Source organism: Zonotrichia leucophrys, chromosome 3 (genome assembly GCF_028769735.1).
Source record: "Zonotrichia leucophrys gambelii isolate GWCS_2022_RI chromosome 3, RI_Zleu_2.0, whole genome shotgun sequence".
NCBI lineage: Eukaryota > Metazoa > Chordata > Aves > Passeriformes > Passerellidae > Zonotrichia > Zonotrichia leucophrys.
In genome coordinates this window covers 46136972-46152739 of record NC_088172.1, presented here as the reverse complement: position 1 = coordinate 46152739, position 15768 = coordinate 46136972, and the positions used below count along the sequence as shown (strand labels likewise).

The following is a 15768-nucleotide window of genomic DNA, read 5'->3' as shown; positions in this document are numbered from 1 at the left end:
TTTATCCATTACATGACAATGAATAATTAACACCTTTGTCCTGGGACATTAAAGGACAGAATGGTGTTTAACTGCTCAATGTGACGATAATTATTTCTTAATTTACAGTGCAAATATCATGCAAGTTTGGGGAGAAAGGACAAATCAAACCAGGAAAATGGAATGGAAAGAAATCACTTCTTTTCATAGAATTGCAAAAGGATTTGGATTGGAAGGGACCTGAAAGGTCATCTAGTTCCAAGCCAACTGCTGTGGGCAAAGACAACTTTCATTCATTTCCCAAGAAACTTCAAGCCCTGTCTGCATGCAAGATCCCTGACTCACCTCCCCATAACCTCTGTTTTCAAGTTATAACCGATTCCAAATGTGTGTTATCACCCCAAAGACTGGGATCAACCCTTGGGTCTGAGTGTTCCAGGCACTGGGAGTGCAAACATTGCAAATACAGCTCTTCCTCAGTAACCAAATCCAACATATGACACACTGCAACAAGTGGATTAGACATGGGGGAAACGAAAAGCAACCTGTGGTTGTACAGGGCACACAATCACATAAATTCATATATAGATCAAAGTTTTCTTGAAGAAAGTGAAATGAATCAAGAACAAGAAATCTCTGTTGTCATGTAAAAGCTGGTAGGAATAAATTAATTTGCTTCAGGACTGCTTTGGCCTGGCTCTGCTCTACCACGTGAGGCATGTACTTGCTGCAAAACAGCACAGCAACGGAATCTATCTGTACTCAAGTACCTAATCTGAAAAGCCTGAAAGCTTCCAGTTTGATTGGAGCTGCTCTGCGAAATAACAGCTTTGGTGGGAAACAGTCAAGGCATTTGACTTGTCAGCCTTGAGATTTGACAGTCAAGGCTTTTGGATCAGAACTTCAAAAAAGAAGTTTCTTCTGATCATCTGTTAGACCATCAAGTAATTACATATCTAGTGGAATCCCTGCCTACAGGGGAAAAAGAAACCAGTCTGAAACCAAATATATTTTGCCTGCTTTTAATTTTGTCTCCAAGTATGATACATTATTCATAAAGCCACAAAAAGTAGTAAAGTAAGATTTTTCGGTGAGTTTTTTTTTATTTATAAGGAATTGAGTTAAACAAATGAGATAATTAGGAAAAATAAGGTTAAAAACATTGATTCTATATGAGAGAGAGACATGCATGGCTACTCAGGAAATCCTGCTGTAAGAAATTACCAACGCCAGACTAGCAGACGTACATCTGCTAAAAGATTAAATCAATCCACCTTGGAACTGCTCTTTCGTGAGGAACTGGGAATTTTCAAATTGTCTCCTTCCCAGTAATTCTAAATTTCTATTAGGTCAAGTAGTTCGAGCTTCGGGCTCGAAGGCAAGCCTTCAATCAGTTCTCGGCCTATTCTTCTTCCTGCTTCAGTGGACATAGCCTTCTGCCAGACCTTCAGCAGCAATCCTCCTTGGAAAGAAACACAACATGACATTGGCAAATTAGCATGGAGCACATGCAGCTCGCGGCGTACCAGGGACCAAGTGCGCGTCTGGCAACAAGCACTCCACACTCTCCCCGGGACAGAGAATTGCAGACAAAGCTGGAGCTTGCTGAGGGGATGACAATTGCCTACAAATGTGCAGGGAGACGCAGAGCATTCATTCAGCTCAGGATCCTTTGTATTGACAGACAATGGGGCTCGCTCCCCTGTCACCAGTGCTGCAGGTCGAAATGATTGAAGACTTATGGGGAGGTCTGTGGCAGGTAGGTCCGTGGTTTAGGGAGCAGTAGCCTGGGAGTTATAGTCAGGCCTGTCTTCGTTTCCACTCTAAAACAAAGAGTGTTCACTTTCTGCTAGCTAAGACCTAGAGCTAAAGAAGCGAATGATCCTAATACTTAAGTCCAGGTGATAAACAGTGGCTCTCTAGGACGTGTGGCTCGGCCCACCCAGCCCAACATCAGCCCCAGTTTGCAGGATAGTCACTGCCTACTCCTCACCCCAGTCAGTGCTCATCTTTGGAGTGGATAGAGGGCAAATCTGAGAGTAAAAATGTCTAGTGTAAGAAGAATTTATTCTCCTCCTGTTCTGCCTTTGGGTAAAAAGTTGATCTGACAGTCCATGAACAGAAAAGCTTTAGATGCAGCACAACTCTCATTACAGTTCCTGCTGGACTAGCAGGGGCAACTGAACAAAAATTAGGAGTAATCAAACTCTGAATCAAGAAATCAATCTCCCTCTGGGTTGGACAGGGTCCCGTCCTAGGAGGTAGTAAGACCCTCTATCTGCTGTTGAGGTTTGCGGTACCAGTAGAGAGCCCTGTCTCTCACAGGATGTATTTAAAAGCATCTACAAAAACAGCCTGTTTTGTCACCTGTGCTTTGTAGCACTAAGGTAGGGTCTTTCAGGTCTCTGCTGAAGCTGTGGATTTAGATGCAGTCAAATTTATTTTAAAGCTCCTTTTTCTGATCTGCAAATCAGTTACCAGGCTGAATTAGGTGGCATTTAATTCTCAGCTGAATTCAAAGCTCATCCCTTAGAGCAAAGTCAGGGAAATCTCTGCCCTGAAAAGCAAGGGATTTCAGCTATGGGATTCATTATGGCTGCACCTGCATGAAGCGTATCTCTCTCTCTCCTTCCACTTACGATGTTCAGCATCCATACATTGTTCCCTCTCTCCCTGCAGGGCTTTTCTCACCTGATGTGCTACTCTGGTGCTCTCATCCCTCCTTCCTGTCCTTCTGGTCATGCTTTTCCTTGCTGTGCTCCTCTCCTTTCCTGGAGGTATGTCAAGAAACCCTGAAATGTGTCATAGGCTGCCAAGCAAGCAATAGATCTGTTCGGACCCTTATTCAGATTCCTAAAATAATGCCGTGTGAAAAATGTGAGGGAAGCACTCTGTGATGGGAAGATGCTCTTTTGTAGCACTGAATAGCTTTATTTCACATCTTTTTCAGCTTTAAATCCGACTGGTGAGAGAATTTTCAGTGAAATTTACAGATAGAAGAGGATCACAAGTGCCATAGCTAGGCATGCCAATTTTTCAGCATATTTTTACATTCTATTTTAATTTAAAGATTCAAAATAACTTTGCTTCATAAAGGTCAAACAAAAATAGCCAGCCTAGAAGTATCTTTGAAAGAACTGAATCCTCAAGAGAGTGTAATTCTGTGTTGCACCACTGGATGGTGATGTACTACTTGTTATGGTGAATACGATAAAGTCAGCATTGACTAAGGATAGATTTGCTGGGACAGATCTCTGTTAAATCAAAGACCAAGAGAGAACCAAAAACTGAAACCAGAACACTTGTGGACACAAAAACTGTTGCTTATGATAATTTACTTTTTGTTTGCTTGTTCTTGTTCAACTGGTATAATAATTTCATTTACAGTTATAATGGTTTCAGATTCAACTGGTGAAACAGAAAAAAAAGTCTCTGTTTTTAAAGTTCCTGTGAAAACTGGGAAAAGAAAGAGTAAGACCATCTGGACTTTTTTCTCACTGAAATCCCTCATATTGTCCGTGTTATCCCACCAGCATTTGCTGTCTGGTGTGTTGTTTGCTTATGGTTGTATTTTAATTGTTTTACTGTTAGTCTCTAAGATGTGTTTATACTACTTTATATCAAACATTCACTGTATTGTGAATTCCCTCATATGGAGAAAGGTATGTAGAGAGAACAAGATATTAATATCTATGGACAACAGATATCTGTAGGTCACGCTCATACCTGTTATTTTATTTACTTTGTGAAGAACTCTCAGTGACACCAGAACCTTATTTTGCTCTGGACTGAAATCACTAATGGATGGGAGAACATCCCCTTCAACAAGCATCCTCTGGGGCAGGAAAGCCTGGAAGTTGTTTGTGGTCAGCAAGTCTGTTCTGAAGTGTGTGGCGGCAATGAAATCTACAGCATCAGCCCAGTCTTCTCCAAAATTTGCTTCTGGATCAGAGAGATATTTTAAGCTGAAAGAGAAGAAAATAAAAAATGCAGCAGATAACTGAACTCTCCTGTAGAACACACTAGTTGATCATTTATCCCAAAGGTTTTTGTTCAGTATAAAATCCTGAGTGGCCTCAGTGCCACTGTGACTTGAAGTCTCCTTAAGTACTTTATACCCAATTTCTCCGGGCAACCCTGCCTCTTCCCAGATTAAACACAGCTCCTAAATCAGACCCTGGCTCCCAGAGGGGAACCAGCATCTCATTTTAAGCCCAGAGCCTGACTGGTCATCACAGTTTGGGCAGCCATCTCCCACTGGTCGTCCCACACTCTGAGAGAGGGGAAGGAAGAGCAGAGCCTATAGAGTAGATGCCTAAGGTATGAGTGTGGCATTTCCATGGTCTCCTGTTGTGGGGAGAAAAGATGAATCTGACTCCACGTTCTTAGAAGGCTAATTTATTATTTTATGATATGATATGATATGATATGATATGATATGATATGATATGATATTAAAGAATGCTGTACTAAACTATACTAAAGAATTGAACAAAGATACAGACAGAAGGCTAAAAGATAATAATGAAAAACTCCTGACCCTTCCAGAGTACCGACACAGCTGGACCACAATTGGTAATTAAGTCAAAACAATTCACATGAAACAAATCAAACAATGACCAGTCGGTAAACAATCTCCAAACACATTCCAAAGCAGCAAAACACAGGAGAAGCCAATCAGATAATTATAGTTTTCATTTTTTTCTGAGGCTTCTCAGCTTCCCAGGAGAAGAAATCCTGGCAAAGGGATTTTTCAGAAAATATGACAGTGACAGTACGAGGGCTCATGCAGACTTTGTTAGGATACCATCCTTCCAAAGAGGCCCGGAGGTGGAAAGATGCTCCATGGACACTGCTCTATTCCCCTTACCTGTCATGGAACATGGGGAGTGCGTAAGCAATGGAGGAGGTGTGTGCCTTCCACATGAGGCCAAGGGCATCATCCAGTTTGAAGGAGGAGAGGCTGGCAGAGCTCACAGCTTTGTGTTCTGTAGATAACAGATACTGCAGCAACAGGGAGCAAAGGGGCAGAAAATGAGAGAGGAGGTTTAAGCCAAATTTTTTTTTTATATGAGCACATACCTCACAAAATAATAAGCTAAAGGAAATTGCATTTGAATAGTTTGTGATAGCTGCTATTTTTCGATTTCAACATTGCAAGGGTTTTATTCTTTTATTCACATAATTTCGGTATTTGGTTACAAAAATGCAGTGGAGTTTTGTATCTGAGTGCCATGGAATATTCAGTGCTAAAATAGGGGACTTCTTATTATCTTAAAAAACTTATCTATATTCTTTTAACCACAGCTTTCTGAAGATTTTCAGAAAAAAAAGAAAATTATCCTGGTTATCATTATAGTTATATGAGGAGTAGATATTTTACAATAACTTCCGAAACATGATGTATGGAAAAAATAATCTTATGAAGACAGATCCAGTCTTACTCTTAAACAACTTCTTTTACTCACAAGGGGTACTTACAGTTTAACATTCCTGCTCATTATCAGTTGACTACCAATAAAAAATACTGACTGCAGTAGTCTAGCTATAAAAATTAGCTATTAAATCTATGAAGTAAGAAATATTGTTATTTTTGGGATTAGACAACAGCAGAGTGAGGAGGAAAGAGAACATCTCCTTTCATAAATAGGCGTACTTCTGAATGATATTTCAGCATTTTTAAGTTTTAGATGCTTAAAGAAGTAAACAAACCTTATGGAACCAACCAAAGGCCACTTTTTAAAGCCAGTGTTACATCTCACAGGCTTATTTGCATTGCTAACATAAGCAGATTGGAAGAATACAAATGTAATTGAATACAAAACAGTGTCTTGGAACAGAGGCCAAAATACAGAACTGTCTCAAAAGAAGAATAACTTTTTAAAATCCTGTCCTACTTATTTCTGACTCACGGTATGTTATGCTTTCCATTCTTCCTGCTTATTTTTGCATGAAGCTGTTATTGAAAACAAACTAAGCTCTCTGAATCTTAAAAATGACAGTAATAATAGTTTTTAAAGCTAATATTTTGGTATAATGTCTAAAAATATTTTTAAAAAATTATTTACTTCAAAAAAAGCCTTCCAGTCATCCATGAGCTTGGGCATGCGAGACCAGCAGTCTTTAACGTTGTAACAGAAATCATCTTTTTGCTCCTCTGGTGGCAATATTTCTACCTCATATGGCAGCTGCCCAAAGAGGCCAGCCTCCACTGCCCCCAGGAAGGGTATAATAGACAGATAGTAATTCATACCTGTAACAACAATTAAAAGGCAGCAGGTGTTAATCACAAGCTAACGAAAAATTCCCACGTAAGAAAATGTACATTCTCCCACACCAAATGCAACTGTTTGAAATTGCTATGAATACAACTGTGTTCAGCAGTGGAATATATGTACTGAAATGTAATAAAGATGACCCTTGTATTGATTTAGATATGATTTGTAGTGTTCATTTATGCATTGTCCTTTAAGAGCCTTTTATGAGCTTCCATTGTGTTTTACTTTACAGGAAAGGAAAAAAGCTAATGGAAAAAAGTTAGACCTTGTAGGCTGTCATGGACAGGATAAGAAAAGTCTCTCAAATACTAATTGCAAACTAAGTATAGAAAGACTAAGGGGTATTCCACAAGTGTGGTTTCTATTAAAAAACCCTCTTCTACGTACCCTAGACCTATGAGCAAGGGAAATGTGATATTTTACTGGAAAATAATAATTTTGCTTCTAAAAAATATTTCACTCACTGAAAATTGCTTGATATTACCTCAGTTTATCTGTTTAGATTCATTTTATGATGATGGCTTTCTTTGGTCTGCTCCGTAAGTTGGAGCAGTCAGACACAGAATGTAGGAAACTCAGGCTCAGTTCTCACTGGTGCCAAATCTTGACCTGTCAGAGTGCCCACAGGGCTATTTGATATTCCTCTCTTGAGAGGAGAATCTGAAGTTCTCCTCTTAATTGTGTCCCCTTTGTAGAAATGAATTTCAATAGTTTTGAGTGAAGAAAACCCTGGGGATCTGCTGTTCTCCCTCTTGGGTGGGCGCCTCTGAGCTGTTGGGCTGAGAAGTCATTTGCCCACGCATGGTCTCAGGGACATGGACTGCACTGATGTTTTGCACAAAATCCCAGCAGTGAGGACCAAAATCATCAAAACCTGAACACCTACCATGTATCCATATCCTCCTAATGGGAAGCCATTGCTCCACCTTATGGGAGAAGATCACAAAGCAGTGTTCATGAAGGAGTATGTATGTTGGCTGCAGTTCAGCAGGGACTGGGTCTGCACACCTTAGGAGCAGGGATACTGAGGGAGCTCTGTGTATTGCTCTAAGCATGAGATGATAAAAAAGGACGGAGCAGCATGGAGGTGCTGTGGTCATGGTCTGTTGAAATCAATGCAGGTATGAAACAAAGGATGGAGCAACAGAGTGGTGTTGTGGTTATGCTCCACTGAAAACATGCAGCTAGCAGGAACTAGGCCCAAGGAATGAACCAGACAGTAACCAGAAGTTGGCCTTTGCTTCATTAGCTCAAAAACATGTTTTGCTTTTCTGTACATATACTAATGACTCAAGTACCACATCAACATGAAATGTCACCAACTGTAACTTAACCTTTTCTCTTCCCTCAAAGGAAGCAATATAAATCTAGCTAAAGTGGGGAGGGAGGTCAGAGAAGACTCCATCATAACTCCTGGGATCAGTCAACAAGCTGAACTTGTCTTCTTCCCCCAAAGGGATGCCTATTGGGTAAGAACCTCATTCCGTGCAAACTAAATTATTATCTCTAGCTAGCTTTAATTGCTGATTAGAATTGGTCAATATATTGCTTCAAATTCATTTTTGCAATCAGTCACTGTCAACAGCAATCTCTGAACCTTAACCTGTCACAGTGCTCGATTATCAGTGTGTTTGTTAATAAAGTGTGTTATTCAGTACACCGTTTAGCCTGAGTCTTTGAAGGGCACTAAGGGAGGAGAGGCCAGAAGCAGATAACATACTTGACAAACCTGGAAATATCTACCAACTCCAAGTGGGAACATTGTTGGTTTGTGACCCATTGTTGGTTTGACCCTTTGTTGTGGGTCAAACCATGCTCTGAGTGAATTGTTTGGTGGGGTCCCCATAATGGGGCACTGACAGGCTGGTCAGGCACAAGGGTTTCAACTTCTCTGGGAGTGCTGATGGAACAAATATAAAGGGTTATATATAAAGAGAAACTCATGTGACACAGCTCCTAAGTGTGGACCTGCTTGGGAATTCAGGAAGAAATGTCTGGCCAGTCAGAAGAGCAAAGGAAAACTCTCTAGTGATGAGAAGACAGTGTTTCACTGAGACTCATTGCTGGACTGGCTCTTGCTTCTTATTCACTGTTTTCATGAGAAGTACTGAAACCTTGATCTCACATCACAAGTGCTTATATTCTTTTCTGTGTTCTTGCCTATATTACATATTTGCACCAGCTTGGGTGACTTAGAGGGCATAAAACAGTGCAGGACAGGACTACACAATATTATTCTAGGCAAAGAGACTGATGTTCTTAAGCAGGTAGTTTTGCATACATCCAAGGTATACTCAATGTGAGTTTCTGGTTTAAGCTCATTCCTGGTTTCATGTGACTACTTGTGCCAGAGAGGGCTGCTCTGAAGGTCAGCTGAAAGCTTTCATATCCTCAGAACACTGAGAGGTGTTTCCATGCAGTCTCAAAGACTCTTTGCATGCTCTTGCTTCAATAGGGTAAATAAAAGCTGAGTTTATACATTTTCTGGAGGCAACAAAGTGGATATCAAGCAAACATGCAATATTTAGAAGTAAATGAAGAGCAGGAATTCAAACACTGAGAAAGTAAAAGTGGTAGATTCTATTCCAGGAAGGTCCCCTGCTTACAAAGGGCTATGCAGCAACTCTTTCTACTTGACACTGTGTGGGACACCATCCCACAGAGCACTAGTTCTATCCAAACACAGAGAGGGAAAACCAAAGCTGAAGTGAGTACCACAGTCAGTTTTACCCTAGATTTACATTTTAAGTTTTATCTATGCTTATGTCTTTGTTCACTTGAAGATATATACATTTAGCTGCTGATTCACAGCCAGAAGCTTAATCCAAATGTCCACTGAAGGAAAAACATTCCTGTGACAGGGACAGGAGAGATCTGCTTGCTCAAACCTACCGACAGGTCTGGGCAAAAGAGGAACTTACAGCAGGGCATCAAGGAAGCAAGGGAGCAAGGGACAGAAGTGATGGAGGGAAAATATGGTAAGGGGAAAAGAAGCAAGGATGGTGTAAGAACCACAAAGTTGCCTGCTTGACATTTTCTCACAAAGTTTTAATTCGAAGTGCAAGCATCTAAACTGAAGAAATCTGCTCTGGACTAATTGTAAACTGCAAATATCTACAAATATCTACAAATATATATACCTGTCATTGTGTTTCCCACATATTTTCACATGAATATTTCCAGTATAAATATTTTTAAGGCTGCAAACTTGTTGGGGTTTTTTCCTCCTTCCTCAAGTAAGTATTCAAAATCAATTAACTTTCATTTACGCACTCACACTTAGGTGTCTTGCTGCAAGTTTGTGATGGAGAATTGCGTAGCACTGAAATTATAATGTAATAGAGAAGTCTAAGGGGAAGAAATATTTTCAGATGTCCTTCAAGGACATTAATTTATTTTGGAAAAGAACAGTGTGACAGCATATACTTACAAGACCACCAGCTTCTTACAGATTGGCACAGGGGCTCTCCATTTTCATAGCCACAGGAAGTCACATCAGAAGGATCTGCTAATCTACCTGAATGAATCAAATGAAATAATACAACAAATACTTCTCAAACTTTTCACACAAGAAATCCCACTGAGATAAAAAAAAAAGATTAAAGAATAAAGCATGCAGATTTTTGGTTAGAGAAGCAAAACAATCACTGTTGCTTTGCTTCATAAACTAATGTCCTAGAGTAGTTGAGTTTCTCATTGCATAGTAACTTGATTGTGTTTTACATTTTGAGCTATCCCTCACTTTAAATGTATTTTGTGAACTTATTGAACTGTTTGAAATCAGGACATCACAGTATTTTTAGTGAGATTTAAATATACATTCATATGCAGACATGAGCACATGCATAGCTGAAGCATCATTTCTAATAGATGTAGGGCAGCTAGTTCAGGAGAGCTGCTCAACAAGCAAAATAGCACAAACTAAATGTACCAGTAATTGCCTCACCTAATTGGGTTGTGTGATACAGAATCACTTCCAGCTTAATCATGCAGAGAAACGTAGCCTTACTGTGAAGCTAAGCATGCAAACATTGCTGTAACTAATTAGCAAAGTTTGCAAGCATCTGTGCTGTAGAAAACATGCAAGACATTTCGTAATTATTCATGAGAGAATATTTTACTTTGAGCACGTGGCATGAAGAAACAGCCTGAGTCCTAAAAGAATACCATACACGTACATTAAGTGTTGTCAGGCAGAGTGTCAGGAAGCCTGCTTTAAGTGCATGGCATGCAATTACCATGGCCTTGTGCAACGTCTTGAGCTATTCCAGAAGCTCCCAAACTGCCCTGCAGAGAACTTGCTCTCTGAATAATGAGTCAGCTGAATAATGGCAGTGTCATTTCTGCCAGATTAGAACTAAACCTCATTACCAAACCAAATTTTCTGATACTTACACTCAAGAAGAAGAAATGATCATGAACAATGTGCATACAAATTATTTTAATTATTCTCCCTAGCTGACTGGGCAGAGCTTGTGCTTTGGGGCATGTTAGTTACTCAAACCTGTATCTTTCAGTAGCCAAGCACTGAGAACATGAACTTGCAATAATGAGGGTTGCAGTTCAACCCATTTTTTAAAATGAAGATTACATTTTTTAATATTTACAGAAAGATCCAATTTTTCAAACTTTTACTTCAACAGACTGTCAAAAAACAGGCAGCAATAGATTACTAGTGTGCAAAGAGGATGAATGGGAAGGATAAAGCCTAAGAAGAAAAAGACAAAATGTTGCAAAAGAATTGTACATGAGGTTTACCAAATATTGTTAGCCTTGGTGTTTCAGGAAAATGAAGATTTCCCTGGCAGTATCAGTGATAATCTTAAGATAGAAATTGGAACTGGAAGCATTAACTGCACTTACAGGTGTCCACACCATTTTTGTTGTCTCTGCTTCCTCCTATTCCCTGTACTTAACACAATTGTTATTTCAGTCTTCAGGTCTACCCAAACTAATCTGTATTGACAGTACCTCCCAGCTGTGTTATTGATAACTATGTGAAACCTTGTCAGCAAGTTTTCTCCACTTTTTTTTTTTTTTTTTTTTTTTTTTTTTTTTTTTTTTTGTGGAAATGTTGTTACTGAAAGTGCTAAATGTAGTTATTCTTATCTTGCTGATGAAGAACTCCTAGCACATCCTCCACTTAGCCACAGACTTCTTTTAGCTGCAGTTATCACTAAATTCTCCCTCAGGTGTTCCTTTACCAGATTTGCAGTTCCCTTGTTCTGTAAAAGGGCGTAAATGCATTTCTGCATCTCTTTTTGAAAAAAACCCCAAAAGAAGATATCAAATTAGCCTGAAACAATTTACCTTTGATTCACATAACCTGTGCTTTATCCGTTTTTCTATCTGGTTCCATGTCATTAAATATTCTTTCCTCTGTACTTATTCTAATGTCTTGTTTACTGCTGATATAAGGCAAACAAATACTTGTTCTTATCTCCTTTTTTTTTTTTTTTAAGTACAACCACAATCTTTCCTGCTCTTCAGACATACAATACCATGTGAATATTTCTTAAAGTTCTTGATCCTGGATTTGTACTTCTGTATGTGAAGTGAGGATAGAGTCTATCCTGTTTCCTCAGTTTCTCTGGGTAGGACCCTCAGTTTAGCTTTACCTCTCAAGTGACAATTTCTGCTTCCACAATCTCATTCCTAATAGCCATGCTGTCTCATGATCCTTGTCTCTGCTGTAAATTTAGGCAGAATACTGATTTCATTTTATGTCCCTGAGTGGATTATCACAAATCTTCATGCTACTCTTATTAAGTAACAACTTCACTTGTTCTTCATGGTTTATACAGAACTATATCCATAAAAATATTCTCTCAGTAACATAGCTTTCAGGACAAGATAGAACTGTTAATTCAAGAAATTTTGTAATATTTTCAAAGTTCTATTGTCTTGCACCATGAACTCAAATCCTGCTTTGGTTTGCCCAAACTTATTATGTTGATATACAAATGCTTCAGTCATTCATCACTAATCTATCACACCGCCTATCTGGATTAGGTTTAGCCCTTGTTAACCTCACCACTGTATGCACCAGAATTATGTTATTCTTTGTCCCTTCCATTTTTCCTTCAAATGCTCACATTTTTTTTTACTGTAAAACTACTTCCAACTATGTGATATTTCTCCTTTTAGTATTTTTTAAACCTTCTGGTCATGTAAATTAAAAAATTTGTCTAAATGTCAGTCCTATGACTCTTTTAGCAGGTGACAGGACATTACCTGTCTATGCAACCAGGGGCAAATGTTCCCCTCACAAACTATGTCCCTTGTTGTAGTGACAACTTCCAAGTTACTACTGGGAAGTTGTCACTACAACAAGGCACATCCTCACTTTGTGGATGAGGCCATACTCCACAACCCCTCCTTTCCAGCAGGTCACCACTCAGCTGTAGCTGCTATATCCAGTCATCTTTGCCTCTGCCACACATTGGGTCAATTCTCCTGCTGTACCAGCCATCCCTTTCATCTGCTCCTCTTTTTGTAAACATAAGGAAGGAAAAGAGGAAAAAGCTTGCCTAAACCCCAACCAAACTCTTTTTGTTGCTATCTGTTTGCCATCTAGTTTCCTGCTTGTATTTTGCTTACTATCTTGTTTTCCTCATTTTGACTTAGGAGTACATTTTCCATTAGATGTGACAAAATGCTGGCAGCCTTCTTCCACCACCAGGTGCAGGACCTCTGTCTTCTCTCAAATATACAGTGGCACCCAAACCACCACCACATGTAACCACAGGTTACACCCAATAAAGAAAACAACAGGCAATCAGATGCATTTGTTTACCCCTGATAAGATATTGCAGCCTTTGCCTTAAGGAACCTTTCACATGTGTTTCTGTGACTTTTCCCCTGGCAGGGACAACAAGCAAACCAGAATAACTGCCCTAGACAACAACTAGCTTTTAGGGGATAAACCCTTAGAATCTGGACATAATTTAAAACAAAACAAAACAAAATAACCAAACAAACCCCACCCCACAAACAAGCAAACAAGAAAACCCACAAACAATAACTTCCATTTTGGTAAAAAACATATTTAGAAAATAAGGGGGCTACTTCTAAACTGATTATGAAGAATAGATGGAAATAAGTTCTCAGAGGGAAGCACTGACTTTCAAATACGTGTCTTAGAAATGAAATTCTAACCACCTCTAGAACTTGTAACATTAACAAAAATAAATGCCAATTAGTTAAAAATTTAAGAACATCATTGTAGAATGCGTGCCCTGATATCTGTCTACATAAATTGAAGCAACTGGGAATGCCTTTCCAAAGATTTTTAGTTAGCTGAAATATTGCCCATCTATACCACAAATCTGGATTCTGACCTCTTCCTATAAGGAATTTTAATAGCTATTTCTCAGCAAGGTAAGGGTGTTCACTCAGCATTTCTTTTTCAAATTGGCAGCTCTGTCGAAGTTTATACTGCCTGAGGCCATACTGTGCTTGTGAGGCAGAAACTTTGGAAAGGAAGCCTCTAAGCAGGTCTGGTAAACACCTTGCTAAGCCAGCATCTTAAGGAAATAATTCATACCTGTACGAAATTGCCAGCCATGCTGCAATGGTAATCCCCAGAGAATATTGCCACTGTTTTGGGGTCCAAAGGCATCAAAATATTTGGCTGAAGCACTTAGCAGGCTCTTATACACTCCTAGTCGATCTTGATAGTTCCAAGCATTGATGACAATTTTGTTGTCCTTTACTGGGAAATCCAGCAGATTTCCAGGGGCCAGGTCCCACAGAGGGGGATAGAGATCTTCTCCAGGGACATCGTTTTCGCTCTGCGTTGCAGCAGGCACAGGACCGAAGGTGACAATCATTACAAGGAGAGCATGTATGCCAAAGTGGGGCCACATTGTGAAGGCTTGTGACTCAGGTGATTGTAGCTGCAGGGCTTTTATTGGCAAAGCTGAGGGCTGGACAAAAAGGCTGACTCAGACACACAAGCCTTTGTCTCCCTTCCCTTTCCCAGCCATGACCCTGACGTGGAGTTGCCAGACTAGCAGCTGTGAGCAATACACTGTCCTCTCTGTGGGATACAGGGAGCACCACCAGATGTTTAAGAGGAACCAATCTAATCAGAAAATGTCCAAATCCATGCTATCCATGAAATATGTACATGCTTCCAAATGGGTGAGGTGATACAATACTGATTGCACTGTTGCACTATAAAACTTTCTGTGTCCGTGTTTCTTACTAGATGTCAGCTTCCCTTTCCCAACCCAATTCCTTTGGGTAAAGAAGGGACAGAAGTGGCAGAGATCTCACCTCAACACATGCACAGGCTATGGGTGAAGTATTCTGAGGAAGACTCCAGGCACTGACAAAAGAGCAGCAGTGACATGCTGCTGGTGCTGCCATGGTCAGCTTTGTCTTTAGGCCTTGGGACAGCTGCCTGCAGCCTTCAGGTCATAAGAGTGTTGGAAGTAGCCAGATCAGCCTGTCTTCAGGCCATGTAGCAGCACCTGGAGAGCTGTACTTTAAGTACTGGTTTGTCTTGTGTAGAAATGGTCATCTTTATATAAAGTTCTAAGGTCTCCTATTAAACCTCCATGATCCTGTAGACTCCAAAGGGAAGACAAAGGCCATGCCTCCAGTGATAAAATTGGTGTTTGAGTTATACTCCAACAAAAGTGAAAACATCCAGCTGCCTTGATCTCACCTACTGTCAGGAATTCTAGGACTTTATCATCCTCAGCTGCTTTTTCTTAGATAAGCCATGGTTGCAAAAGAACAGTCAGCAAACAGACACGTGGTTTGTTATCTCTGTAGTCTTTTATCGCATGAGAAAAATTGCAAATGCTGCTTTTCTTTGAAGTTATTCTGTGAGTTTCAGTTGGGCTTTGTGTGCTGAAAGAACCTTCAAGTGGGAGCAAGTCAAAACTGGCTGCAAACTTCTGATAGTAAATTCAAAAGAAATGTATCTCTTCAACTCAAAATTTTTCCATTTACTCTATTTATTAACGAGACTTTCTAGTAAATAGCAGAATTTTTCAATGATCACTTATAATTTTTTGTCTGCTTGTCCTTGGGTGATTGAGAGAGAAACCCAAGTGATTTTGAAATACAGTGTTTAACAGAGATCAGCACAGATCTGATCATGCTGCCTTGAAGAAGTTTTGAAAAATCAAGTTGTTCTTTCATTAACTTCTATGGATGGCATTTATCTAATCCAAATGTGGGCATTTTAACCTACATATGTAGATTCCCTTGATAACAAATCAGAGAATCAGGTATACCCAGAATGTAACTCATTAAAGCACACCACTGAGAGATGTATTGCTCCTGACTGACTGCAGAGGGAGTAGAAATTACAAGTTTACTTTTAGACATAGAAAACATATTTTTAGACTCAATAAAATCAATATTCTTTTAACTACTTTTCTGAAGTAATTTCTGATATATACTCTGAAAAAATTATTTAGGAAATGTTTTGAAAGGTACTTTTTTTTTTTCCTTAAAATAAGGCATTCTATTGAATAATCTTGAGGATGAATGC

At 39.5% G+C, this 15768-nt stretch overlaps 1 protein-coding gene across 1 annotated transcript; it reads right to left on the bottom strand.

Moving 5' to 3' along the window:
- Window positions 1-1313: 1313 nt before the first annotated feature.
- On the bottom strand, window positions 1314-14125 carry C3H6orf58 (chromosome 3 C6orf58 homolog). Its single transcript, XM_064708025.1, has 6 exons — window positions 13804-14125; window positions 9688-9774; window positions 6048-6232; window positions 4850-4983; window positions 3706-3944; window positions 1314-1441 (listed from the first exon to the last, which is right to left on the bottom strand). The coding sequence occupies exons 1-6, from the start codon at window positions 14123-14125 to the stop codon at window positions 1314-1316; spliced, it is 1095 nt and encodes a 364-aa protein (XP_064564095.1).
- Between the last annotated feature and the right edge of the window lie 1643 nt (window positions 14126-15768).